Source organism: Crinia signifera, chromosome 1 (assembly GCF_055691185.1).
Source record: "Crinia signifera chromosome 1, ASM5569118v1, whole genome shotgun sequence".
NCBI lineage: Eukaryota > Metazoa > Chordata > Amphibia > Anura > Myobatrachidae > Crinia > Crinia signifera.
Genome location: NC_139217.1, coordinates 196,209,734 through 196,236,442, shown reverse-complemented (window position 1 = coordinate 196,236,442; position 26,709 = coordinate 196,209,734). Strand labels below are relative to the sequence as shown.

Here is a 26,709-nt window from a genome sequence, read left to right as displayed (position 1 = left end):
ATTCTACTTCACATGTGATGTTGCTATGTGCAACCAATCAGATCCTGTCTACTATCTTCTAGACTGAGGGTGCTACATAAATAAGAAGTAGCTTATGATTGGTTGGCCATAGCAACATCACATGTGAAGTAGAATACACATCTTAGTAAATTTCCCCCAATACCTCTTCAGTTGAACACAAAAAATAATATAAATGATATACTGTATTCGCTAACAAGCTGGCATTATTATTATTATTATTATTATTATTATTATTATTATTATTATTATTATTTATATATTATTTATATTAGTATTATTTTTATTTCTATCACAAGGTGTGCACAATGCTAAACATGATGAATAAATAAAAACAAATAAAAAACATAGTGCACAATGGTCAATGCAGTGTGTAAACACAAATGTTGTAGTAGAAACTATAACCAGGGCATGACATGAACAGGTGGACAGGAAGAGCAGCTCACAGATAATAGTCAGCAGGTAGTGATGAGTTGCAGGGGTTAAGTGCTCCAGTACCCATAGTAGACTTTATGAAAAAAAGTTTTTTATTTTAAGGGATTCTAGAATTCTGGAAAGACTGGTACAAAGATGGACTTGGTAAGGTAGTCCATTTGAGAGAGTGGGTTGCTGCAAACAAAATCTGGAGTGTAACCCAAGTAGAGGTGACGTGGAAGTAACAGGAGTAGTAAAAAGGGAGTATGGCAAATAGGAGGTTGGAGATAAAGGCGAAGAAGGGCTTTATATATTTGGTTGAGAAGTTTAAAGTGGATTCTATAGAATATAGGTACAGTAGCAGAGTTGCAGAAGAGAGAAAATTACCAAAAACCAATATGTTCAGATATGTGAACAGTGGTCTTTTGCTTCTTGCTGCCTTTTTGGCTGTACAGGTGGTTTTATTAAAGGTAACTGGGGATGTGGCAAATAAAAAATTTAAGTAGTCCAGTTATCAAAACTTTTCTATTTTTGTTACATTTAAATACCAAATCTTTATTTATATTGTGCATTTCTACCACACATAAGGAAATGGCAGCTTCAATTATTTTTTTCTTTTAATATTGACTTTTTCAGACAAGTGCTGAATATGTGCTGCAAAATGATGAAATTACTGTTTGTCTAATGCTCTCTATCTCACTGACATTTGTTTTTTTCTATCTGCAGAAGACACATGTCTATTTTAAGTTAATGGTATTCTTTTCTTTATTTTAAGGTCCATAGGAACACAGCAAGTACCGAAGGCTCAATTTACAAAGCTATAAGACCTGTTCATTGTTTCCAGCATTATCAGTTTAAAACCAACATCTGGACACAAGACGCTTTACACTAATGTATTCAATTAAGTATCATTAAAATGTAATAAACGCTGGTTTAAAAAGAAACTATGCTGCTAAACTGCAGTTTTGCATTATCACAAATGAAAATACTCATTTTTTACGTTGGTGTACAGATATATTTTCATTGCAGGGACTTTAATAACAAAATAAGTGGTTATTATCTCTCTGGGAGATACAATTTTATATAATAATTTAAAATACAGAAGGATCATGCACTTAGACCAGAAGACAGCGCATTGGTTTGATGTTTTTTTTTTTTCACGCAAATGCACCGAATGTTTAATTTTAATCATTTACAATTTACTAGTAAGACTGGGCTGTCTAATTTGATTTTGTTAAATTATTTTTTTAAATGTTTCCTTTAAGTTTTTTCTGTACTATTAAAAAAAAATAATAATAATAATTGTACAATGCAATTGATAAATTATACCATTAAACATTTACATTTTCAAAAATTACATTAAGCAGTCTGTTTTTTTTTAATTCATATATTAAGCATCAATGATGTTCCATCCTTTAGTCTGCTTATTTGTTACTAAATATATTGTCACAATACATGGCTAAAAACATATGGACCTTTCTGAAATTTGTTTATTTTTGAAAAATTGTTACAGGTTAATGAAATAACCAAATTGATAAATTAAATGGCTCTCTTATACAACTTTTACTTTTTTTTCTGGCATCACTTGCCCTCTTGCACATTACTATTCTTAATACTGCTTACTGATCTCAATTTATGGTGAGACAGAGAGTGGGCAAGTTTCTGGTAAGTTTGAATGTACAGTACACACATTTATTGAGTTCTAGTAAACTATGCCATAGCAAACATGTTAGTGTACCATTAGGCTATTCAGAGCCAGATGCATTTTGGATATTTCTAAGCATGGGCATGTCAAGTGAAATACTTACCAAAAAAGTTTATTTTTTATTATATTTAAATACCAGATCATTGTTTATATTGGACATTTTTTTACTAAACTTTCCGGGGTAAAAATTGGCATTGTTTGCTAAAATATGAATGACTATCATGACAGAACACACATGTACGAATCAATAGACCATTAGCCCAAATCCTCAGGAATTTTCATAGGCACCATTCAAATAAGTAAAATCTGCTGTTAATTCAGCTCAAAATATGAATCTCAATTTTCACCCCCAGGCATAATGGACCTACATACCATTTAGTCCTAATTTTTTTTAACCGTAGAATTTTAGACATTTTTTGTTGTTGTAAAACAAAGTTCGAGTAATTTGTGTTGTAGCTTTGTTTTTAGATGTTTTTCTTTGATTAGTTTGTAATCGCAGTTTGAAAGATGAATAAAAGTAGATAAATGTTGGAGTATGTGAGTACATACCCATGCATTTCTTTCTTTTTATTATTAAAATATACTAGTTTTATTATATATCCTATCAATTCATTGTAAAGTCAATCCAATTGTCTGTATTTTTATTTATTTTTTTAGGCGCTGCTATTTGTGTGTTTTATCCTGTTTGGTGTTTTCAGGTTTCAACTAGACCTGCTATATTTGCAGCAGCCTTTAAGATGGAACAGACTATTTATTGCGCCCCCTACATATCTCTGTTTCTCCATAATGAACCGAGTTATCATCCAACATCTTATTAGAGTTTATAGTTACTTGTGGGGCTGCAGGCATGAGCGGTTTCACACATTTTAATGATAGAATGAGGAGGCAAAACTATCTATCCCAGTGGGAATCTACAACAAATGAAAACTTGGAGAAACCAAGCTTTGAATTAAAAGATGAATTCTCTAGATAAGAGAATATTCTTGAGTCAGAAATGAGACATATGCTCGATAGTGCTAAGTTACAGAAGTATGTGGATAAAACGATCATTTCAAGAGGCCTTAGAATTTTTAAACAATCGGTCTTTGAATATGATGACTTATTCCAGACTGAGTGGGAGGGCATTTTAGATCGTTGCTCTATGAACCTCATGGAATTGGTCATCAGATACAGGATAGAGAAAGCAGAAAATCTAGTAAAAGAAATAGATGCCATCAAAACATCGATGGCATCCAAAAAAGATTCCAAGGAATTTCAAGAGAGAGATGCAATTATCTTTGAGAAATTAGATAAATACGAACAAACTCTCTTGGAGACTAAGTATAAGAAGTTCAGGAGGGACGTAGATGACTATAAGAATGATCAGGTTAGATCATATAGGTCCCAGAATTCCAAATATAATCGTAAACAGAGAACCTACAACTCCTGTCCCACATCCAGATTCACTGAGAAGAGTAAGACACCCTCGAATAGGGAAAACTACAGGTCCAGGTTTGATAATAGAGTCTATCCATTAACTAGAAGAGACACAAAGGATGAAAAAACAAGGGATTATAGATATCCCCCACCTCATTACTTAAACCATCAAAGGTCACCTTCAAAAAAATCTCCCAATAGGGTCCAATACACTGAGTATAGAGGAATGAATGATGTTCCAAATTAGCATTTGAGAGCAAGGCCCAAACAAAGAGATCACACAACAGCGAATAGATAAAACTCTTTTTTAGATCAACATCATCAAATCAACCTGCCCCCTGCCGGTTCAACAGGGAGAGACCACTATGGACTCCAAAAAGACGCCAAAAAAGCATAAAGTAAGAAGAGGAGGTAGGAGGGAGAAAATAAAAAGAAAAAACAAAATCCATCAAAAGATGAATAAAGCTACAATCTTTAATTTATCAACTAAACAACTTACCAAGAGCGACATTTCATTACTAAACAGAGGTTTAAAATTTCCCCCCACCTCGACCCCCAACTTGTTTGATATTTTTGTCGAATTGAACAGATATGTAAGAACACTATGTAGGAAAAGATACTTTGCGCAAAAGAATTTAGCAATAAGAAAAGATGAATCCTAGTTTTGGATTTAGAAGATCAACCGATACTAGAAATATTAACAGAATTAGAAGAGGATGAGAGTTTAACAAATTCCCCCAAAGTGAAACCAATTTTTGACTCTCAAGGGGTAAATTTTTAAAAAAAAATCTGAGTTCTATCCGATCCAATGCAAAGGACCTAACATTAATTCTTTCTATAAAACAACTTTATAGGATTTTAGGAAGATATGTAGTGAAACTTATACTGGAGGAAAAGCATACAAGAAGCGACCAAACCTCAGCAGTCAGGAAAGGAAAGCCCTAAAGAGCCTGATGTCGGATTACAGTCTTATCATCAAGGGGGCAGACAAGGGTGGGGGACTGGTAATACAAAATCGAGAGGACTATATCAGTGAGTCCAAAAGAGAACTTGATGATGTTGAGAGGAAGTGTTTGTTTATTCCGCACAGAGTACTCCTTTTTGCTTGGATCACATATTATTCTCTTTTGCTTATTTTTATTTTTATTCTTCTTCTAGTTTACCTCACTGTTTAGTGTGTGTTATTATTAAGCAGATGTGGTGCTACCCTTCTCTAAGTATATGTACATATGTAATGGGGAAGAAACTTGATGATGTTGTCTTCTATAGAAAATTGTCAGGGGACCCCACCCTTGAATATATATCTGCCCTTCATGATTTATTGGATAACGCCAGGATTGAGGGTACTATATCCAAGGATGATTTTTTTTTCTATACACAGAGCACCCAGTTACACCCATTTACTATCATTTACTGAAAATTCACAAGCCCCTCACTGCATCCCCTGGGAGAACTATCATTTCTGGTATCAATTCACTCACCACCAATCTTTCTTCCTTTGTTGACACATTCTTACAACCAAGGGTCTCCGCTCTTAGGTCACACATTAAAGATACCACATTTTTTCTAAAATTAATCCAAAACATCACTTGGGAAAACACATATAGGTTTATAACTTTGGATGTCCAAAGTTTGTATTCAAACATTCCACATGATCTAGGATTACAAGCTATTTCAAGAAAATTACGGGATAATGGTGACCTGACAGCGGAGACCCAGGTGTTTTTGTTAAATGCCATTCAATTCATCTTTCAGCACAATCATTTTTTGTTTCTGGACACCTTTTATTTGCAGGTCATGAGTACCGCCATGGGGACCAGGTTTACGCCCAGCTATGCCAACCTATACATGGGTGACTTTGAAGACCTACATGTGTGGGGAGGTGGCTGGGGAGCGAACCTGGTCCTCTATGGCAGGTACATCGATGACCTGTTTATTATTTGGGATGGGGATCTATTATCAGCACAACACTTCGCTGACACCCTTAATGATAACAATTATAATTTAAAATTCACATTCACCTCACACCCAACACATATTTCAAATTTGGATATTGACCTCAACATAGTGGACAATCAGATAATTACTACCATTTACATGAAGGAGGTAGGAACTAACACCTACTTCCATTATAAGAGCCAACACCATCTTCCCTGGAAGCGAAACATTCTGACGGGACAATATACTCGCCTTCGTAGAAACTTTTCCAACAATAGCCACTTTGAGGAACAAGCAAAGGGTTTGACACATGCATTCTTTTCCTGGGGATACCCTAGATATCCTAGGAAAGGCTTATAGGGAGGTTTATGAAACAAACAGGGAAGATCTTTTGGTTAAAAAGATCCCTCCAAGAAAGATGGATCTAGGGGAATTTACTTATGTGGCTAAGTATAATAGCTTCTGCCCAAAAATGAAAAACATCATAAAAAGAAACTTTAATATACTTAGCCACTACTAGCGAAGAAGCTTCCAGAACAACCTTCTTTCATTTTTAAAAAGAGCACATCACTGAAACAGCTTCTAGCTCCAAGCTATTTAAGATCAGAAGCTTTAGATATGACCCCTGGGTCAGCTTGGCTGACGTCAAAACCAAATGAGTGTTTCAAGTGTGGTGGGGGAAGATGTCTCACCTGTGCCCACATTAATAATTCAAGAGAGATTTTGATACCCACAACTGAGAAGACATACAAATTAAACACCTTTGTTAATTGTAATACTGTATATGTGATATATGTTTTGAGCTGCGACTGCAATATGATATATGTAGGTAGAACTACCAGAAAACTTAGAACTCGGTTTCTTGAGCACAGACGCAATATAATTAATAAAATAATGACCTATAGTGTTTCTAAATGCTTCTTTCTTTTTCATCAAAGCAATCCTGGTTGTTTAAAAGTGACAGTTGTCGAACACATTAAAGCCACTTTGAGGGGGGGGGGGGTTGATCGGTTCAGAACACTCTGCTGACAGGAGGTTTTTTGGATCCATCAAATGGGGTCAAATGGGGTCTCTACATCTGGAGGGTCTAAATGATGCCTTAGAATTCAATTGTGAAGTATATGGACGGCCAAATTGTGTGTGTCCTATAATATTTTTTTTTTTTTTTATTACAATTTTTATTAAGATTCTTTTCTTCTTCCTCCTTGGAATAATATAACTGTACCTATGTCTTTAAGGTTTAATTAGAGGTCAGATCATATGACCAGATATACAAATCTATGATATGTGTGACAGATCACATGATAGCGCTATTGCGCTTTTGTCAGACTGATACCCCTTGAGTTTCACACAGACCCAGTCATGTGACTGGGCCACATGATGGGTCACATGATATGGTATGGGGCCTGAAGCACACAGTGCTATCTGCAGTGGGCTCCACTATACACCCGAAGGTCTGGTCATGTGACCGGTTAACACGCTTAAAGTATGATCCTCATTTGTTGAATCCATCCATGTGACTAGAGAGATGGAAACAATTGGATATGCGGAATATGGGGAGATATAGAGACATTCAAGCCTCTATTCCATTCGAGTCACATGACCCTTTTACTCCAATGGAGAAATAGAATAAGGTAAACTCCCTCTCTATCCCGTTCACATGTAGACGTTATACCAATGGGGATAATTATCTATCCTGGTCACATGTGGTCCTTACACCAATGGGGATGAGCAAGGAAATAATTTAAATTGAAGCTTATTTCAATAAGGTAAATATAAATGTACTCGTTTTTATATTTAGATATTTGTATATATATTATGTAAGGATTTGCCTCCTCATATGTAGATATATATTTAGATGTTGAACAATAGATTGGATTGACTAAACTTACAAAGATGTAATGAATGAATCTCATTTACAATGGGTATAAATACACAAGCTACCAATTCACAGCACTAAATCACTATTTGGACATATTCCAGACCAGCCTGGACAGAAGGACTTACAAAAGATGGATGCCCGTTGGTGGATTTGAAAATCCACCAATGGGCATCCATCTTTGGTCGATCCTCAAGCCTTCTAATGGATTACAAATAAAAGGGTTCTCTCACCTCGAACCAGACCCTCCACAATTTACAGAAGAAAACTTTATTCAATGGTCTGCAGGATTATCAGAGCCCTATTTTCCAACAAGATGGATGGTAAATATATAGCCATAAAGACAGTCCCCATTAGTCCAGGTATTTATAGGAACAAATTGTGTCTATAGTTCTATTTTAACTGTGAGCATTACGTCTAGACAATTTTTGTGTGTGTACATACCCATGCATTTCTTTCTTTTTATTATTAAAATATACTAGTTTTATTATATATCCTATAAATTCATTGTACATTCAATCCAATTGTCAGTATTTTTATTTAATTTTTTATGCGCTGCTATTTGTGTGTTTTATCCTGTTCGGTATTTTCAGGTTTCGAATAGACCGGGTATATTTGCAGCAGCCTTTAAGGTGGAACAGACAATTCATTGCACCCCCTACATATCTCTGTTTCTACACGAGGAACCGAGTTATCATCCAACATCATATTAAATGTTGGAGTACGCAGGCTAATCATACTTGGGAAGCTGTACTGCATGAAGTGTTTGCACTTTATCCTAAATTACCACTGTTTAGGTTTTCTTTATTTTACCAATGTAGTGAGTCTCTACTAGAATCTTGTTGTAAGCCTTAATGTTATATTATGAAGAATACATATTCATAGTAAACTTTGTCCAACTTTCCTTATTGTTGACACTTAAAAAGAGAAGCATACTTTGAACCATTTGATCTCTTCAAACACTGCACAACATAATACCAAAAACAATTTTACAAAGATGTCTACAAAATGAATGTAAGTAACTTAGCACTGTATTTGAAAGGGAGTAAATACAAATAAAAAAGTGTGGTACAGTAGCTCAGATTTTAAATTTGCAACAGCTTAACTGGATAATGACAATTATTACATTTGCAAATTTATAGCTGAGATGCTTCTATCTGAAATTACTTTATAGTTTTTTTTTTTTCTATAGCGAAAGAGGTTAATAAGGTTAGAAGTAAAACAGGCAAATTGCATAACAGAAGCTGCCATAAAGATGCTGTTTGTACAGTAAGTTATTTCTTCTGCACTCTTTTATGCATGAGACTTGGCAAAATAAATGTATTGCAGGAGCTTATAAATGATTTGTTAGAAACAGTTACATAGCTCTTGCCAATAGTTGAAGGCGTAAAATAGTGTAGTTACATAGTGACAATACTTCTGTGTAGTCTACCTGACTCACACTGTGCTCTGATGAACTGTTAAGAAATGCATGTACTATGTAATATTGTTATTGTTAGCCATGAATGCTGAATGTATGTGGTTCCATTCTTTTATACCGTGTTAGATCAGTACATTAGGAGACTGGTCTCATACTGTGTGCTGATTGAAGCTTGCTGGTTTATATAAAAGCTTCCACAGGAGATCCTTGCTGGATATGTGGTCATCATGTCTTCTATTTAGCCTTCATTCCTGACTGCTGTGTAGACTGACTACTATATAAAGGTAATGGCACAAAAGCAACTGTCCCTAATATAAATCTGAAGAGAGCCTCAAACCTCTTGATCTCATACAATATATGTATGAAATTACTCATGTCATAAAGCAACATATACTTTTACAGATTACTTTTCAATATTTTGTGACAGATGCACAAAGCTTCAAAAAATGTAGAGAGTGATAAACTACCAGCCAACCAGCTACTAACTGTCATTTTCAAACCCAGCCTGTGGCATGACATTTAGAAGTTGATTGGCTAGTTGTTTATTACTCTCCACTTTATCACTTTTTGCAGCTTGGTGCATCTGGTCACTTGTCTAAGGTTAAAACTATGGTGAATTATTGCCAAAAATGCAGGACAACTTTCAGTGATATCCTCTTACATATTGAGCAACTGCTGATGTGATATTACTGGACAAAGCAATTGATATCCAGCACTCACTGTAGTGACTCTCACTCCAACTCCACAGAGTGCCCAGGGGCACTTATCAAGTAAATGTAAACATCCTGCAATCGAATAAGGCACTTTGGGACTGGACTCAAATGAAATAACAGTCTCATGAGTTGCCAACATTTCAGAGCTAGTTGGCTCTTTTCACAAGACATAAAACGGAACAAACATTCAGACAATAACTCAGAGTGAGATGAATGTCCTGTCAGTCATAGTTTTGCGACAGTCCCGGTGACCTCACCCACAGGTGATCAATGCACAGTCATTTGGCTGGTGGAAGTGATCAAACTACTAACCACCATAACCATGGTAACCACTGTAAATACTTTTTAATACATATACAGAAGACCACTACATTAACAGTAGATGCACAACATTGCATATACAGAAGACCATTGCACTAACAACAGGCATGGGAGAACAGACTGTTTAATGCCAAAAATGAAAAATCATTCACATGGGTCTCAAAAACCCAATGGCTAAATATATTATTGATGACACTGTGATGGAAACCACTGAGGAGGAAAAAGATCCAGGAGTCAATATTTAAGGTGACTTGAAGGCAGGTTGAACAATGAAAAAAGGCAATTAAAATGTGTGATGCATAGGGAGAGAAATCAGAAAGAAAGAAGTATACAGGTTGAGTATCCCTTATCCAAAATGCTCGGGACCAGAAGAATTTTGGATAATGGATTATTCCGTATTTCAGAATATTTGTATATTTCAATGAGGAATCTTGAGGTATTTATTTATTTATTTATTTACAGTTTCTTATATAGTGCAGCACATTCTGCTGCACTTTACAATTCTTGCATCAACCACATGAAATACACACAAATATATTTTTTGTGTGCATAAAACAAGGTTACAAAACATGAAACAAAATTTCTGTACTATCTCAGATACTGAATTTAAATGCCAAACAATCATTTTCTTGCACATATTTAGTGCCAGTTACATATAATGTCCCCAGTAGCACTGTTATACATGTCACCAGTAGTGGTTTTAGCAAAAAAATATTTTCTTTTCACTTTCTGGAATGTATGGTTTTCAGAACATTTTGGATAAGGGATACTCAACCTGTAATAATATAAGGGTACTTGTTTCCTAGCACGGCGCCCGTCGTGGGTGATCGCATACTTAAGTTAAGGTAACTTAAGGTATGCGATGGATGCGATATTTGGCTATTTTTTGCCTTTATTGCCGGCACTGAGAAAATCGCGTTGATCGCGTCCATCGCATGCCATTATAACGGCACGCGAATCGACCGACGCAATCAACGCAATATTACATAGGGATCGATGTTAAATTAGCCGGCTATTACAAAATCGCGTTGATCGCGTCCATCGCATGCCATTATAATGACATGCGATGCGACCGACGCAATTTTACATAGGGAACAATGTTAAATGGGCCAATGGCCCCAATTTTTGATTGTATAGGCACCATAATGGGTAATTTGTATGTTAAATGCCCCCCCATTGTTGACGCCACCCCACGATCAACGCCAACCCGAAGCGTGGCGAGCGTGGAGATGATTTTATATAATGTGGTGAGCGCAGCAAACCACCGAGCCCGAAGTGTGGCGAGCGGACCCGTAATACCTGTGCAGTAATGCGCATCCCCTCGCCATGCTTCGGGCTCGGTGGCTTGCTGCGCTCACCACACTATATAAAATCAACTCCACGCTGACGTGGATAGTGGGGGTATGAAAAGGTCGGAGGACACGTACCGCCGCCCCTAGCGGGCTTGCTGCGCTCGCCACGCTTAGGGTTGGCGTTGATCGTGGGGTGGCGTTAACAATGGGGGGGGCATTTCACCCATGAGGGTGGGTATACAATGAAAATTGGGGTCTGGAGGGCATTTTACATTGGGGCCAATGTAAAATCGGGTCTCAGGGACCATTTTACATTGATTCCAATGTAAAAAATTGCGTTGATCGCATCGCATGCGATTTGGTTGCATGCAATGTGATCGACGCGATTTTGGGGTCCCGATGGATGCAATTAAAATCGCTGGCGCCGTGCTAGGAAAGAAGTACCAATATAATTTTATAGGTTAAAGTTTCCCAAATGTGGACCTTAAAACACGTTAACAGTCTAAGATTTAAGGATAACCATGCTTAGACACAGGTGACTTAATTAGGGCCTCAGTCAATTTGATTTAACCATCTTTGCTCATAAATAGATATACTGTATTTACAAAATGTATCCACAAAGCGTAAAAGATCTGAACATGTATAGTTGAGTAGAGATGGGAAAAGGGAGACATGATAGAAACTTTCAAATATTTAAAGAGTTTTAGAATATATAGGATGGAAATATTTGTCAAAGGAAGCAAGGTATTAGAACACAGGCACATGTACTCAAACTGGGAGCAGGGAGGTTTATGGGAAATTTGCGGAAGAATTAATATACAGATTGTGTCCTGCTACATTGATATGGTATATAGCAGAGTTCTGTAGCTGGACTGTGAACATACAGTATTTTTTGGCTACCAATAGAATGAACAGGTGATGGGGATCCCATTCCAGTGGACTCATAGCATATGCTCTGCTATGCCGTGTGTTGTATGTATGCATCATGGCAACAACACAAAAGGACACATTTGTATTAGAACCGCTATCAAATAAGAACTATAGCCAGGGCCGGCGCCAGGCCACTGGAGGGCGGCAGTTCGCCCCTCGCCCCCCGTGCAAAGGGGGTCCATGCCGGCTTCTGACAGAAGCCTGCAGTGGTGTCCTTGCCGCGTGGGTACCTCCTGTGGCGCTGAGTATAAAGCTTAAGCTGGCGGCGGTGGGGGGTCCCTTCAGTGAATAAGAAATCACTAGCACTATGCGGCGGCGCAGGAAGCGCTTCTGTTTTTAAAACACTGGCAGCAGGGCACACGCTGATTGGCTGAGATTCAGCCAATCAGCGTGCGCCATGCAGCCAGTGTTTTCAAACAGAAGCGCTAGTGATTTCTTATTCACTGAAGGGACCCCCCACCGCCGCCAGCTTTATACTCAGCGCCGTAGGAGGTACCCGCGCCGCAAGGACACCACTGCAGGGCTGGCTCCTGTCAGACGCCAGCCTGGACCCCCCTGCCCGCTCCCCAGATGGCGCAACAGGTACCCCGGCACCGGGGCACCCCCACCCGACTCGCCTGGGGCGCTCCGGTGCTTTGCACCGGCCCTGACTATAGCAAAATAACCATCTGTTATTTCTATTTTTCACTAAGCGCCTCCAGCAGCGACACTAGACACTATCTACTGTTGCACTACTGAACTATATAGGGGCAGATGTATTAAGCCTGGAGAAGAAATGGAAGGTGATAACACAGCAGCCAATCAGCTCCTAACTGTGATTTTTGAAACCAAGACTGTAACTTGACAGTTTGGAGCTGATTTGCTGGTGTGTTATCCTCTTCCACTTTATTACTTCACCAGGCTTAATACATATGCCCCATAAAAATTTCTTATATGAAAAACATATTTGATTTTGAATGTTTTTTTTCTGCAGAATTAAAAGTAGCCATTGTATGAAATGTAAGTCTGATTTTGCCTTTAAATAAGCACTTCTTTAAGTTCTGTTGCAAAAATACATGCTATTTTTGCATAATTGTGGAATATCTGCTCTACCATGCTCTAAAGTTTAACGGTATTGATCTAATTTGTGTGATTCTGGCAAATTTTAAAACTTTATTTTTATCTGCCAACAAGACTCCATTCCATTTCCATTAACTGTTTCAATCCACATTAGTAACGTGCGCATGCGCATAAGCATTTATGCACATGTGCAAGCTCTGTTTGCAAATGGACACGGCGACTTGTATAGTTGCCAGCCCATTCGCACAGAGCAGTGCGTGCGTGGGGGGGTGGGCATGGTTCACGCCCATGGGAATGCCCAGCTTTTCATGGACATCAAATACGTATAGGCTTTTTGCCTCCTTTCACATTCATCATTCAGGCACACAGGAAGTATAAGGAGAAGAGGTGTTCAGGGCCAATGTAAGGCTTCTCGGCACCCTAGGCAAGACTTCTACCTACCCCCCCCCCCCCCTGACCCCAAAGCCACACTGCTACCAATACCTACTTTCCAGCCACTTAAGTAATAGTATGGAGGTGGCATCTTAGAGTTCCACAGCCTCCACCTGCGTTATGTACAGCAGAGGTGTCTTACTCATAGAAATCCTTTATTTTCTGATAAGCAGAATTATTGCTGCCCCCAGATCCCCCCCAAACTCCTGGTGCCCTAGCTGTCCAATGGTAGAGCCATCACTGGGTGGCTTGAACCTGTCCCAACAGCAGACCATTGGGCAGAGAAGACTTCCTAAACACAAACATTCCCTGTCCATCAATGTGACATCACAGGGGGGGAGCAATGCTGCATGGGTGGTACCAGGGTAAGCAGTTTACAGAGTGCGCATGAGGGCTCACCTTGATACCTTGGTGTGCAATGTGTTTGTGGCACATATGTAGTCTGCTGAAAGCTGCACAGTATTGTGGAACATCAGCATTGTTTACATTTCTGAATCAGGCCCCATGTGCACTGCATATAGCCCCTCTTTGCAGCATTGACATTTAATCCCCCTCAATAGTACAATTTTGGTCATTTATGCACCATGTACCATAGTATGTCCACTACCAGTGTTGTACTGGGATGTAATTATGTTGGCACAGTCCGATTTCATCCTGGCCCTGGGAGTGATTGCAGAGTACTCACAGCATATGTGCTGCCACATCCAGAGCTCCCTGTTAGCTATAAACTAGCTGTCACTATACACATAAGAAGAATACAGTCAGCCCGTGTCACGGTGTAACCACCATTGGCACATCAGTCACTCGACTCCCTGGACGGATATATTGTACACATCACACTGATGCAGGTCACTGTCTGCCTGTCATGCTGTGATGTCAATGCACAGCCAATTGGGCGATTTGTACTGTTCACTTGGAGTTGGAGCGCAGAATGTGCAGAGTAAGTACAATGCTCTGACTGTCATCAACTGACCCGAGCCACCTTCCTCCCGTTCCTGGTACCTCTGGTGATAAACAGTATTTACAGGTACTGTATTGACTGACTGAGAAGGGGGTCAGGAGGGGAGGCGGGGGGCACAGGTAATATGTGATCACATAGGGATGAGCAGCACAAACTGGAGCTGGCTCACCCCTCACACTCTGCATACTGCTTGTTCTGCAGGGAGAAGGGAGGAGAACAGTGCAGCAGAGCTGGGGGTCTGTGTAGGGACAAAGGAGCTGTGCTGAGAGGAATAGAGGAACAGTTCTTGTTGACAGGGGAGCAGTGCAGTGAGGAACAGAGGAGCAGTGTTGGGGCAGTACAGGGGGACAGAAGAGCAGTGCTGGGGGGCACCAGGGACAGGGAACAGAGGATCAATAGTGGGTCAGGGAAGACTTTGAGAAGGCAGTATAGTCAGGAGGTTGAAGTCAGGCTGTTGGTGAGGGTTTTGGAGCAGGTGAGTAAGTAGGATTATGTGTGCTGCATAAGGGTAGAAAATTAGGATATTGGTTTAAGGGAAGTAAGTGGGTGAGGAGGCTGGTATGAAGTGCATGAGGGAGGAGAGAATAGGGGTGAAGAGAAAGGTGGCTGCAAGGGAGGTTGAATGATGTGGTGGATGAATGGTAAGGCATAAGAATAGTTGGTGAGGAGGATGGCATAAAGGGAGAAGGTGAGGAGACTGATATGAAGTGAGAGAAGGAGAGTGAATGCTGCTGAAATTAGGGGAATTGGTGAGGAAGCTGACATAAATATAAGGGAAATTAGGTCCTGAATCAGACCTATTTACTAGGCTTTATATACTCGCAGCCTAGCAAACAGGTCAGCACCACCATCCCCCGCTGCCCAAATCGCCTTGCTAGCATCCAAGGTGGTCTGAATAAGAGCACATCATCTTGCATGAGGCTGAAGGGGAGAAAAATTATTTGATTGTCGCCTACCATCCAATGATTTCCCTCCCTATGGTAATAAACTGATTTTTATTTCCACTGCAGATCACCAAAAAGGGGGCGGGTGCTGAAGTCAGCTGCCAACCACATGCAGGAATTAACCCATGTCAGGGGGCGGGGGCAAGGCTGACATCGCTTGGCCCTGCCCCCATGATGGAAAACGCAGTGATTAGCGGGCTGCGGAGAGGGGTGGGGCTTAAATTACTCGAAATGCAGTGATCGTGTCATTTATGCCCCGCCCCCTCACTGCGGACTGGTGATTTACAGAAATTAAACCAGCAGGCAAAGGGGAGCAGGGGCTATCATCAGAAAGCAGGAGATTTGCCCACCTTCCTGGGGGACCGATTTTCGGGAGCCCGGGAGGGTAGGCAAGCCTGCATATTGGAGCATACGTATGTACAGACCATCCACCATCAAAGATGGAGCCAAATTCGGGATATGAATGGGTCAGCCCCTTAGAAGTTTAATATGGTAGGAGAGAAGGAGTTTGAATGTTGTGGACTTAAAGGAGAGATGAGACAGAAGTGGAAACTGAGTAAGAAATGGGAGACTAAGTGGAGGAAGTAGATTAATGGCCAGATGTACTAAGCTTGAAAAGTGATAAAATGGAGAGTGATAACGCACCAGTCAGTCATCTCTGAAATGTCATGTCAAAGGTTGAGTTTGAAAAATGTCAGAGAGGAGCTGATTGGTGTTATCAATTTTCAAGGCTTAGTACATAGGTACAGTTTTATGTAAAAAATGTTTATGTTTTGGGGAATTTGTTTTCCCTGGAGAGGCAGGAGAAACATGATCACTGATAAGCAATAGTTTGAGCTGCCTAGCCACAGGCTTATTGGGGCTATCTGAATAATCCCCAGTGAGATAATTACTCATGATCAATTATATGGGTAATTGAATTCCCCCCAAGGAGATAAAAGTACTGAGGAGACAGACGAATCAGGACAAGGAGTTTAGTGTAGTACTGCACTGCAGAAAATACTGTAAGAGGGAATAGGTAGCTCCTCTGTTAACTTTTTCAATAGGCATTAATTCATCTTTTTCCAGACATGTGTGCAAGTTTCCTGCATCTACACATCCTCCAGCTTTCTGCATTTAGGCAAGCACTGACTATTTCAAAGACTAGTTGCACCAGGTTGTCAAGACCCCAAAATCAGGTACTGTAGGACACAATGGGATTTGGCTTTGTATATTGTGTGTACATCTTTTTATATGTTCTTTTTTTTTTGTAATCTGCTATAGATGCTAATTCATCTCTTTTTCCAGACACATCGGCAAGTTTCCGGCACCTACTCATCCGCCAGCTTCCTGCGTATAGGACAGCACTGGCTGTATTTCGAAGATGAGCTGCAGCAAGTTTTCAAGACCCTAAAATCAGATAGGACACAATGGGATTAGACCTTCCTTATTCTTACATCTATTAGCTTTCTCTTTTTTCCCCTCTACTGCTGTATTGAGTAGTGGGAAGGGGGACTAGTATGTATACTTCAAAGATCTCCATGTATTGCTTATCAATTGAACTGTAGTCTATGTAGTGTACCCATGATGACTGCCATGTCTCTTGATTGTTTTGTGGGTTTGATTTGCAATTTGTGAAGGGCTGAATAAGCATGGCTCCATCTGTTAGAGTGATGAGAGCTCTGACCAAAACATTGAAAATTAAGGCACATGTGGTTGTCCTGAAAATATGCTTTAACATCAAACCCCTTAAAAATGTTTTCAGTATTCTAGAGACAGTGGCTGTTATGTAAATCTGCTCAGGCAGTAGTTGATGAAGAACATTATAAAGTATTGTATGATCCTTGGGGTCCAGAAGGAAGTGACCAATTTCCTTCTGTTCCCCCGGCTAGAAAAATAGATCTTAAAATGCACTGGATAATTGCATTTCCTTCGCTGTCTTATAGTAATAAATGTAATGGTTGTTTTGTAAAATATGTGTCTTGTTTGGTGGGGCGGAAGGAGATTGTATTCAAATGAAGTTATGAAAGTAATTATTAGAACTTCTTTTTTCATATGAAGATATCAAGAATGATTTTGGGGTTCATGAAAAAAGGAGTATAATAAGAGCAACTTGATGAGATCTCAGAATTTTATTGACATCATGGATGGTAAAACATCAATTATTGAAGCTGTAGCTGATGCAGAATAGAAAATCAATAAAGAAAACTAATTTTAATAATTCAACTGATATTGTTTTGGGGAATAAACAATATCCCCTTTAGGGGACGATCCTCATAGAAGATAGTAACAATAAGATTGTAATGAAATTTGAAGACATTGTTAAGATTTCAGATTGATGCTGGTGACAAGATCATTGAGAGACATTCACAGACTGCTGGAAATAATACTGCTTTTATTAGTAAAACTACACAGAATGATTGGTACTTGGTTAGTTTCACAGCGGCAGCATGGAAAAGGAATTTGTCTTTGCAAGTGAATCAGAATAAGTGCCTAAATTTGTTGACAAAATCAAATGTCAAAGTTTTACAGTATATAGATAATGGCAAAACAGACATTAGCATTTCAGAACAGCTTTTATTTTGTGTTCCGTACTTAGATACATGTAACTGCAGTGTACAAGAAAAGTTTCTTGGTTTTACCAAATTAGTTAATGTGACTGGTGAAGTTTTGAGTTACACAATCATTGAGTTTCTAAATAGGTCAAATCTAGATATTACATACCACCGTGGACAAGACTATGATGGTGGTGCAAAGATGAGTGGAGTGATGAAAGTACTAATTTTGAAAATACAGCCTCTTGCGATTTACATGCATTGTGATAATCACAGATTCAATTTAAACAAAGTATTATAACAAGCTTTTGAAATACAATTGGCCTTAAAGCAAACATTAACATTTTTTTTTATTACTGAAATGTTACCTTCTCACAAAGCTGATAAAAGCCAACAAGCTTTGTGAAACGCGTTGGGTAAAAAGGCACGACAGTATTTTTATGTATACTACCTGCAGTTGTTATGTACTTGAAGATATCAGTGACAATCACAGTACAAGTACAAATGCAGCAAGGAATGTCAAGTCACTGTTGGCAGTTATTTGCAAATTTGAGTTTTTAGTAAACTTAAAAAATTTGACAAAAATGTTAGCAATAACACTACCACTTTCTGTCCAATTGCAAACTGTCAATGTAGCCTTTGGAAGGTCTCTTGAAATGGTCACACTAAATCAAATAAAACTAGATTCAGAAGATTAATTTAAAAGTCTGTTTGGTCAGTCAAAGTTTATGGCAGACAACTTAGATGTGGAAATAAAACTTCTGAAAGCAAGAAATGTTCACAAACACAGAGAAATGTTGGCCGACTGGAAGACTATTTCATGTTAAAACATTCTTGACAGATATGGACTACCTGATTTCTGAGTTAAAATTTAGGTTTTTACCTCTGATAGCACCTCACATATTGCAAAACTCCAAAAAATAATTCCAAAATAATATTTTAAGTCAGATTCGATAACAATACTGGAGGCAGCCAAAAATATTAATCAGAATTATCCTCAACTATACATGTCCTTGAACGAGAACTAAACTTATTGTGGGACCTTTTGCTAAAAAAGCCTGACAAACTTGACACACCTATGGAAGCTTATAAACTAGCATCTACTGTACAGTATGTTGCCTAACATCAGGTGTCTGTTGATAATTCTGTGTGATACCTGAATTATATTTTAGCTCACTGAAAATAATTTAAATCTACTTAAGATCAACAATGTCCCAGGAAAAACTTAATGGTTTGGCCATTTTAAATATACACAACGAAATTGATGTGAACCCACAAGAGCTTCTAGATGTATTTGCATTCAACAAAACATCAATTACAGTTTAACAATAAAAAAACATACAGTTCTTACGGATATGTTGCATGCATCTTTTTCATTAATGATAATTAAGATGTTTGCTTTACTAGTGTCGCACGAACACTATTATCTCAATTTAATTGACTCGAACACTTCTGATGTTCAAAGTAGCCTTTTTTTCAGCTGTTTGCGCCACTTTTTTCAAAAATATATTTTTTTCAATATATTTTTTATATGTTACTATACCCATAAAAGAAAGTCTTATATCAAAGCTTTCTGGCATGTTACATGTATATTGTTCATCAGTGAAAATAAATGTTTCAATTATTACTTTTGTAGTATCACATAAACATTATTTTTTCTTTATTAACTTACTGTACTATTGTGTAGTTTTTTTTTACTGTGTAGTAGAATTGTATGCTCCATATCACTGCTGCTGTGCTTATGAATACTACAAGTGATGTTTTTACAGCATTCATCGTATGTTGGGATTTTCATATTTTTTTGTCATAATGTATAAAGCTATTGTTCATTTGTCAAAATGTATAAAGCTATTGTATATTGTCATAATGTATAAACCTATTGTCATATTGTACATTGTCATTGGGGTATATTCAGGGCTTCCTGCTCGCTGACACCGCTCGCCCTGTCAGTATTCAACTAACCCCCCTCATACGCCAATTCCTCCTCTCTCCGTTTTTGAGTGACGGGGAATCTGCGTATGCGGCTGCAGAAGCAGCGAGACTCACGGCTAAATACAGCGGGTTCGCTGCATTAGCTACGGGTCTTGCTGTTTGGGGGAATCCTTACCATCCTGTGATGGCGAGGATTCCCTCGGAACGTTGAATAGGGCGAGCGGACGGCAAGGGGGTAAAACAGCAAGGATCGCTGGTTTTCTGTGATCCTCGCTGTTTAACCCCCTTGCCAGCCTCGGTGAGCGGCATTGGATACTACCCATAATGAACTGTATGTACTGTATAAACTTTCATATGTATCCAAATACATCTATGCTCTGTGTGGTAGAAGTCTTGCTGCACATAACGCAGGAGCGCCATGTGACTCAGTAGCACTTCACATATTGTCTCATTAAAATAAGTATTATTTACTAAACAATGCATTTATGATGCATAAGCAGCTCATGCTGATTACAATGATATGTGTCTTGCCTAAATTCTGTGTGCATCTGTATCTGAAATGCTGTGTTAGTGGTTTCCAGTTAAATACTGTAGCATAGCATTTTGTTTGCTGATAGAGCCGCAGACGCACAAAGAATATAGGATGCATGTCATTTAAAAATCAAAAGCTGCTTGTCCATACTATACACGTGTCCTCTTACATCCATTCTGCAGCAAGAAGTCACAGCATACAGTAAATATACCATAAACTTTAATGGAAGCTCATGTGTGCATTTGCCCATCTCCTTATTCAAGTCTATGGGACTGTTCTCCAAAACTAATGCTCATGGCACGCAATGTGTTCGCATTAAGACCCCACTATGCCATGTTGCTAAAAACAACAAGGCTGTAGCATGGTATGACTAAAAAGGCTGTTTGAGTTGAAAGGATACTAGATGTATGTTGCCACATCTGTGTTATCCTACTGTAAATTATATATTATTATTATTTATTATTATTCATAATGTATTTTACGAAGAAATTGATATAAATTATTTACAAATAAATTGTTTCAAAGCAAATGTTTCTCATTCATTCAAACTTCAAAATACATTAATGGTATACATTTAAAACATTTTATTTTCACATTCTGTGTTACTCACAAATGCCACACTCAAATTTATGTTCTTTAAAAAAAAAAAATTTTGTCAATAGGCCGTATAGAAATATGTAAATAGAAAAGGGTGTGGATCGCTTTATCGACCACACTTAGGTCGACAGTCATTAGGTCGACACTATTGGGTCGACAGGTGGCAAGGTCGACAGGGTTCTAGGTCGACATGGGACAAGGTTGACATGCGTTTAGGTCAACATGGGTTAGGTCAACAGGTCGTTAGGTCGACGTGGGTTTTTTTCTCTTTTTTTTTACCCGAATGTCGACACCGTCGACATGGACACAGTTGGAAGTGAACCACAGCCCGGGCACGTTGCCTCCCTGCGTTCGGCACACTATTTTATTCTCACACCACGCCCTAGTGGATGGTAGGGCGTGAAATACCGCCTGTCGGCACATGTCAGCTCAAAAAACAGTGAAAAAACCCATGTCGACCTGTCGACCTAACCCATGTCGACCAAACGCATATGTCGACCTAAACCCAAGTCGACCTTGTCCCATGTCAACCTAGACACCTGTCGACCTTCACCCATATCGACCTAACGGTATTGACCTAATGACTATAGACCTAAGTGTTGTCAACAATACAACCGTAAGAAAAGTATAAGATATTACATTGAATTTGTGGTCACGCCCCCTTATACAATTGGCCACATCCACTCAAACATGGTCATGAATACTACACTTCTAACTCCACCTCTCCTCTATAGCCTGACCAATTATGCTGCCCACCTGTTCATATTTTTCTTGATCAACTCCTGGTGGTAAACAGGAGTGACTAGGATATTTACCTGCACCAGCATTCATCACTATTGGATTGGATACCTTGTGTATATTGCCTGGAGTGTTTCTTGGAAATATATATTGAGCACCTCCTTGAGGAAAGACATGGTAATCATTTTTGTAGTTTTATGATATAAGATACAGATGGAGCAGCTCCCGATCGAATTGCCAACCACCAGCTGCCGCTGGAAGGGGCGCGTGCATAAGATGCTCACACGCCTTGCCCCAGCGGAGCCCTCCGCCACCCTCTTCCACCTGCTGCAGCTGCCCCAATGCCCCCAGCAGATGCTCCCAACTCTCCCTGAGAGTACTCCCTGCTGCTTTTTTGACGGGGACGTGCGTGCATGTGAGATGCCTCTCATCAGGGGATTCCCAGCGCTGGCTGAGAGGCACTCCATCTGTATAGTATATATGTAAGATTCTTAATATAGAAATACAGAAGCATAAAAGGAAAAGCATATTAAAGACTGAATGGAGCCTTCTTATGAAGAACTTATGTCAAGTTGGTTGATTAGCAGAAACAATAAGGTTAAGTGCATGACGTATCTAATGCACTAAAGAAGCCTTTACATTGTATCAGATAAATTAAGGAATGGCACAAAAGCACATACATCAAGCTGTTATGTTACCCTTTTTATAGGTTTTCATTAAATGGACAAAGAAACATATCCAATTAAATATTAAAGATTGAGGGCTACAGCTATGTTTTGAATTCACCTTTTCAAAGAATCTTTTGTAACATAAGAGTCATTTTTCATTTACTTATAGCTGGCAGACTAGATTGAGCAATGACAGGAGAGCACTTTTTTATAATATTAATGAATATAAGCAAAAAAAAAAAGTAATGGAAAGTAGAAAACATGGATGTAAAAGAACACAGTTCAAGTAGTCACCTTGACATATTCAGATATTTCTTTTTAAATGTTTCTATCTTGCAGCCCACCTGCCATGTTACTAACCGTATCTACCAAGAGCTTTCATTTAACAATGCTTTCTTTTATTTTCTCTTTCTTTGTGAGACTTTTATGCAGTTAAGTTAAGTTAAGTTCAAAATGTATCCTTAAAGTTATTTTAATTAACGTACCATATAAATTACATTGGCAGGTGTTTGAATATTCATTCAGTATCTACTTTTATAAAAATATGTTAGGGGTGTAGTAAAACATGTTGACTACAGAATGTCAGCATTTTCTAAAATTCAACAGGATCACACATGTTGAGAAGTTCAAATATTGATATTGTGACCATGAGGATGTTGACAGTATTATTTTACCCTAACAATCTACCCCTATCCCTAACACACATAATAATGTACACATGCATAATGTCAACATTATGAAAATGTTGACACCTTGAAATGTTGACATTGTGCTCAAAACTGTAAACATTACATTTTGATTGAAACTACAGTACATAGATATATATGGTTACAGTACTGTTACATACGAAAATGGAAACCAAGGTGTGGGTCTCTCTTAAAGTTAGCACTAAATACTAAATGTTTGTTGAATTTTAGTTTTTATATACTTCATTTCTTTGACATAGCTGATCTCCACAATATAAATATTCATCATTGATCATTTCTGCTTTTGTGGAATTGATTGCATTTTGTTTATTCGATTTTCAGATTTCTTAGATATTTTCATTGGCCCCATCTGCCCATACAAATCCCCAATTGTAGTGGACTATAAGGTAGAGCAGGGGTTCTCAAACTGTGGGTCCTATCCCCAAAGAGGGTCACTGCCATCTCAGTATGGAGTCATGACTCATGTTGCTAACCATCATGCTAATGACTCATCTGATCTTACAGCCAGTGATCCATGAAGGCTGAAAAATCAGATGAATTTCCTGTTACTTCTGACTCCTTGGATGACTGGCTGAGAGATCTGCTCTGCTTCTCCTGTCACAACCAGCAGCCTCTACTGCCATCTATGCCAACAGCTCTAACATGCAGATACCCACAAGCGATACATGGCAGGCAGCAAGAGGTCCCCCTGGTCCTGGGTCTTCTGAGCTGTAGGAAACTTACAGATAAAACAGACAGACCAGCTCAGAAGAGCCAGTTCCTAATAAGCAAGACTCTGCATTTGTGAAGAACCTCTTGCAAGTAAGTGCAGCATGGAGGGAGGGGTCATCCGCATGCATCAGGAGGGGCAGTTCCAGAAATGAGTAGCAGTGGAGTATGAGGGCAATGAGGGGAGCACTGAGCACAGACATTATGGCATGTGCCTTTGGATGGAGGAATAGGGGAGCACACATTGTAGGATGTGAAGGAGGAAAAGGGAGAAAGACATTAAATAAACACCAACTGCTCTGCAATGCTACTGTGCATGTGTGGTCTTCTAACCAGACATGTGATGACCATTCTGCGTTATCTTTCTGGGTTACTGTAATAATTTTTATTGTCTCATGAAGTCCCAGAACAAAGTAGTTTGAGAACCCCTGGGCACACATGTAAATATTAATAAAATGATTTTAATCAGGATGGTGACACTGTCACCCTAACAAGGCTTAATGTACAGCGCCAGCTTTTAGGTACAGTATTGCTGCATTCACAACCTATGGTGTGTACATGGCAACATCACCTTTAGGATGCACATACAGTACCGTACAAGTTTATCAAGAGGCTTGCCACATAGTACCACCTAGTAGGAAAGGTAAGCAGACATCTTGACAGGGACAATTAAAATGTCCCTGTTCCAGCAGATCTGGATGTCTTTTCCCCAGTAGGAAGTGCTTATGTCTCAATGTAAAACAACAAAAAAGCCTAATATATGGCTGAAGTTTACTGTATCTCTTCATCAGAATCAGCATTCGGTTATCACTCTGATTTAATGAACAGGAAAGTGCTCCAAGGTGGCATTAGCTTATGGGTACCATTCCAGCATCCAAATGCAAAACTTTCAGCGTTCGATAAAGAGGAATTGTTTGCAGTCCCACAAAAACATTGATTTCTCTATTCCTGCTTTAAAATCCAATGATAATTATGGGTGTAAGATCACCACATTTGTAAATCCTATCTGGCAAACGAAGGAATATGACACACTCAGATAAGGAAAATATGTCTCAAAAGTTAAACTGCACTAATTGAATGCACATGAATACTGTTTTTGGAATTTTTTTAGTTATTATAGAGGAGGGTAAAATATAAAAGCACACAAGATAAGGGTCAAGGATAAGAGTGATTTGGAATGCAAATTGAGAAGCACATATAGGGGGAAATTTACTAAAGGAAATTTGAAAAAAAAAATAGGTGTATTTGTATTTAGAAATACACTTATATTTGACATTTAGTATCCCGAAAATACGGCTATCCGTATTGATAGCACATCAATACGAATACGAATTGCCATATTTTCTGGATAGTAATTGTCAAAAATAAGTGTATTTCTAATTACAAATACACCTATTTTTTTACAAAATTTCCTTTAGTAAATGTCCCCCATAATGTTCAGAAAATGTCTATTAAAAATGCACTTTAAACAATCCCATCGGAGGAGTGATATATTTGATAAAAAGAGTAATCTTGAATATAAAGTTAGTAACACATAAGACACTTACAAAATGTTTATTAAAACTGCACTTTAAATAATCTTATCTGAGGAGTGATATATCTGTAAGAAAAGGATTTATAAAGAAGGGGTATTACATTTGAGTGACAGCCAGTTAGATAATACCTATTCTAAGGTTTATAAGAACTGTACTGTAAATATTTGTATAAAAAGTAAGAAGGAGAGGAAGGGAGGGAAAAAAAAGAAAAGGGTAAAGGGGAGAGAAGATAGGAAAGGGGGAAAAAAAAGAAATTGTGTCAAACTGTCATATAGTATATCAGGCATTAATAGGAAGAAATATACTTATTTATGGGAAACCACAGTCATAAGGAAATTAAATTACCTCTGAATATGAAAATGTGAATGGGATAAGATAGGAATATGCAACCAAAGAGAAGGTGAGGAGAGGGAGAGGGATGGAAAAATATCAGAAAGTGATGACGTGTTTTATAGGTCAACTGTGTAAAATATATTGTCTGTGTAGTATGTGTTCTTTATGTTTTTCTTCTTGTACGTTTTTTGTATGAAAATGAAATCATAATAAAGATTAATGAATTAAAAAAAAAATCACCACATTTGTAAATTAATATGGTGCGAAAGCTACAGATGTTTCTGATATTGATACCCATGTTAAATATCCAAATTCATATGTTGTCAGAAAAGTGCCTTTAGTTTTTAAAGTAATATATAGGAAAATTGCAAGAGGTTGGATCACATGCTGTAGAGTGCTTACTAAGAATGAACACATTTAATGCATGCGATGCTGCAAGAAGGCTAAAGGTTCTTAAGGCAACACTAGAGAAAGAACCATGACTGACATATTTATATTACATAAAAAATGGCTAAAGTAAAGAGAAGATTGTAAAGAAAAGCTATTTCACTTTCCAAGCACCATGAATGTTGAAAAATGGTCAGCTAGATAAAGAAAAGACAGTGGATCCGCTAACCAAAAGTTGGTGGAGCGAGGTCAAACCAAGTCTCAGCTGGAATCACTTTAGGGGATACGAGTTATTTTGGAAGACTTAATCAATAAATAATGTTTTGGTAGCAGATCTTTCAGAAATAGGTTTTTTTTTTCTTTTTTTTTTTAAATAATTTTTTTGTGATTTTTCAGACCGTAAAATAATCATAATAATTTCTTAGAGCAATTACAACTGACAAAAATACAGCACACAAGAATAACAAATCAATTTAACAACATGTTTAACAATAAAATATGAATCAAATACAGAATAAAATGAATCAAAACAGAATAAAATGATGTTAAGGGAACAAAAGGAAGACAAGGGAAACACAATGGGAAAGGAAAACAGG

The 26,709-nt window shown here is 38.3% G+C and overlaps 1 protein-coding gene across 2 annotated transcripts in view; it reads left to right on the top strand.

Moving 5' to 3' along the window:
* Nucleotides 1–1,786, top strand: part of CCSER1 (coiled-coil serine rich protein 1) — an 873,181-nt gene extending 871,395 nt beyond the window's left edge. For both annotated transcript variants that reach the window (XM_083179106.1, XM_083179105.1), the window contains exon 10: nucleotides 1,208–1,786. In XM_083179106.1, the coding sequence (XP_083035232.1) occupies nucleotides 1,208–1,324 (117 nt within the window). In that variant the 3' untranslated portion in view covers nucleotides 1,325–1,786. The remainder of the gene's footprint in view (nucleotides 1–1,207) is intronic.
* The last annotated feature ends 24,923 nt before the right edge of the window (nucleotides 1,787–26,709 follow it).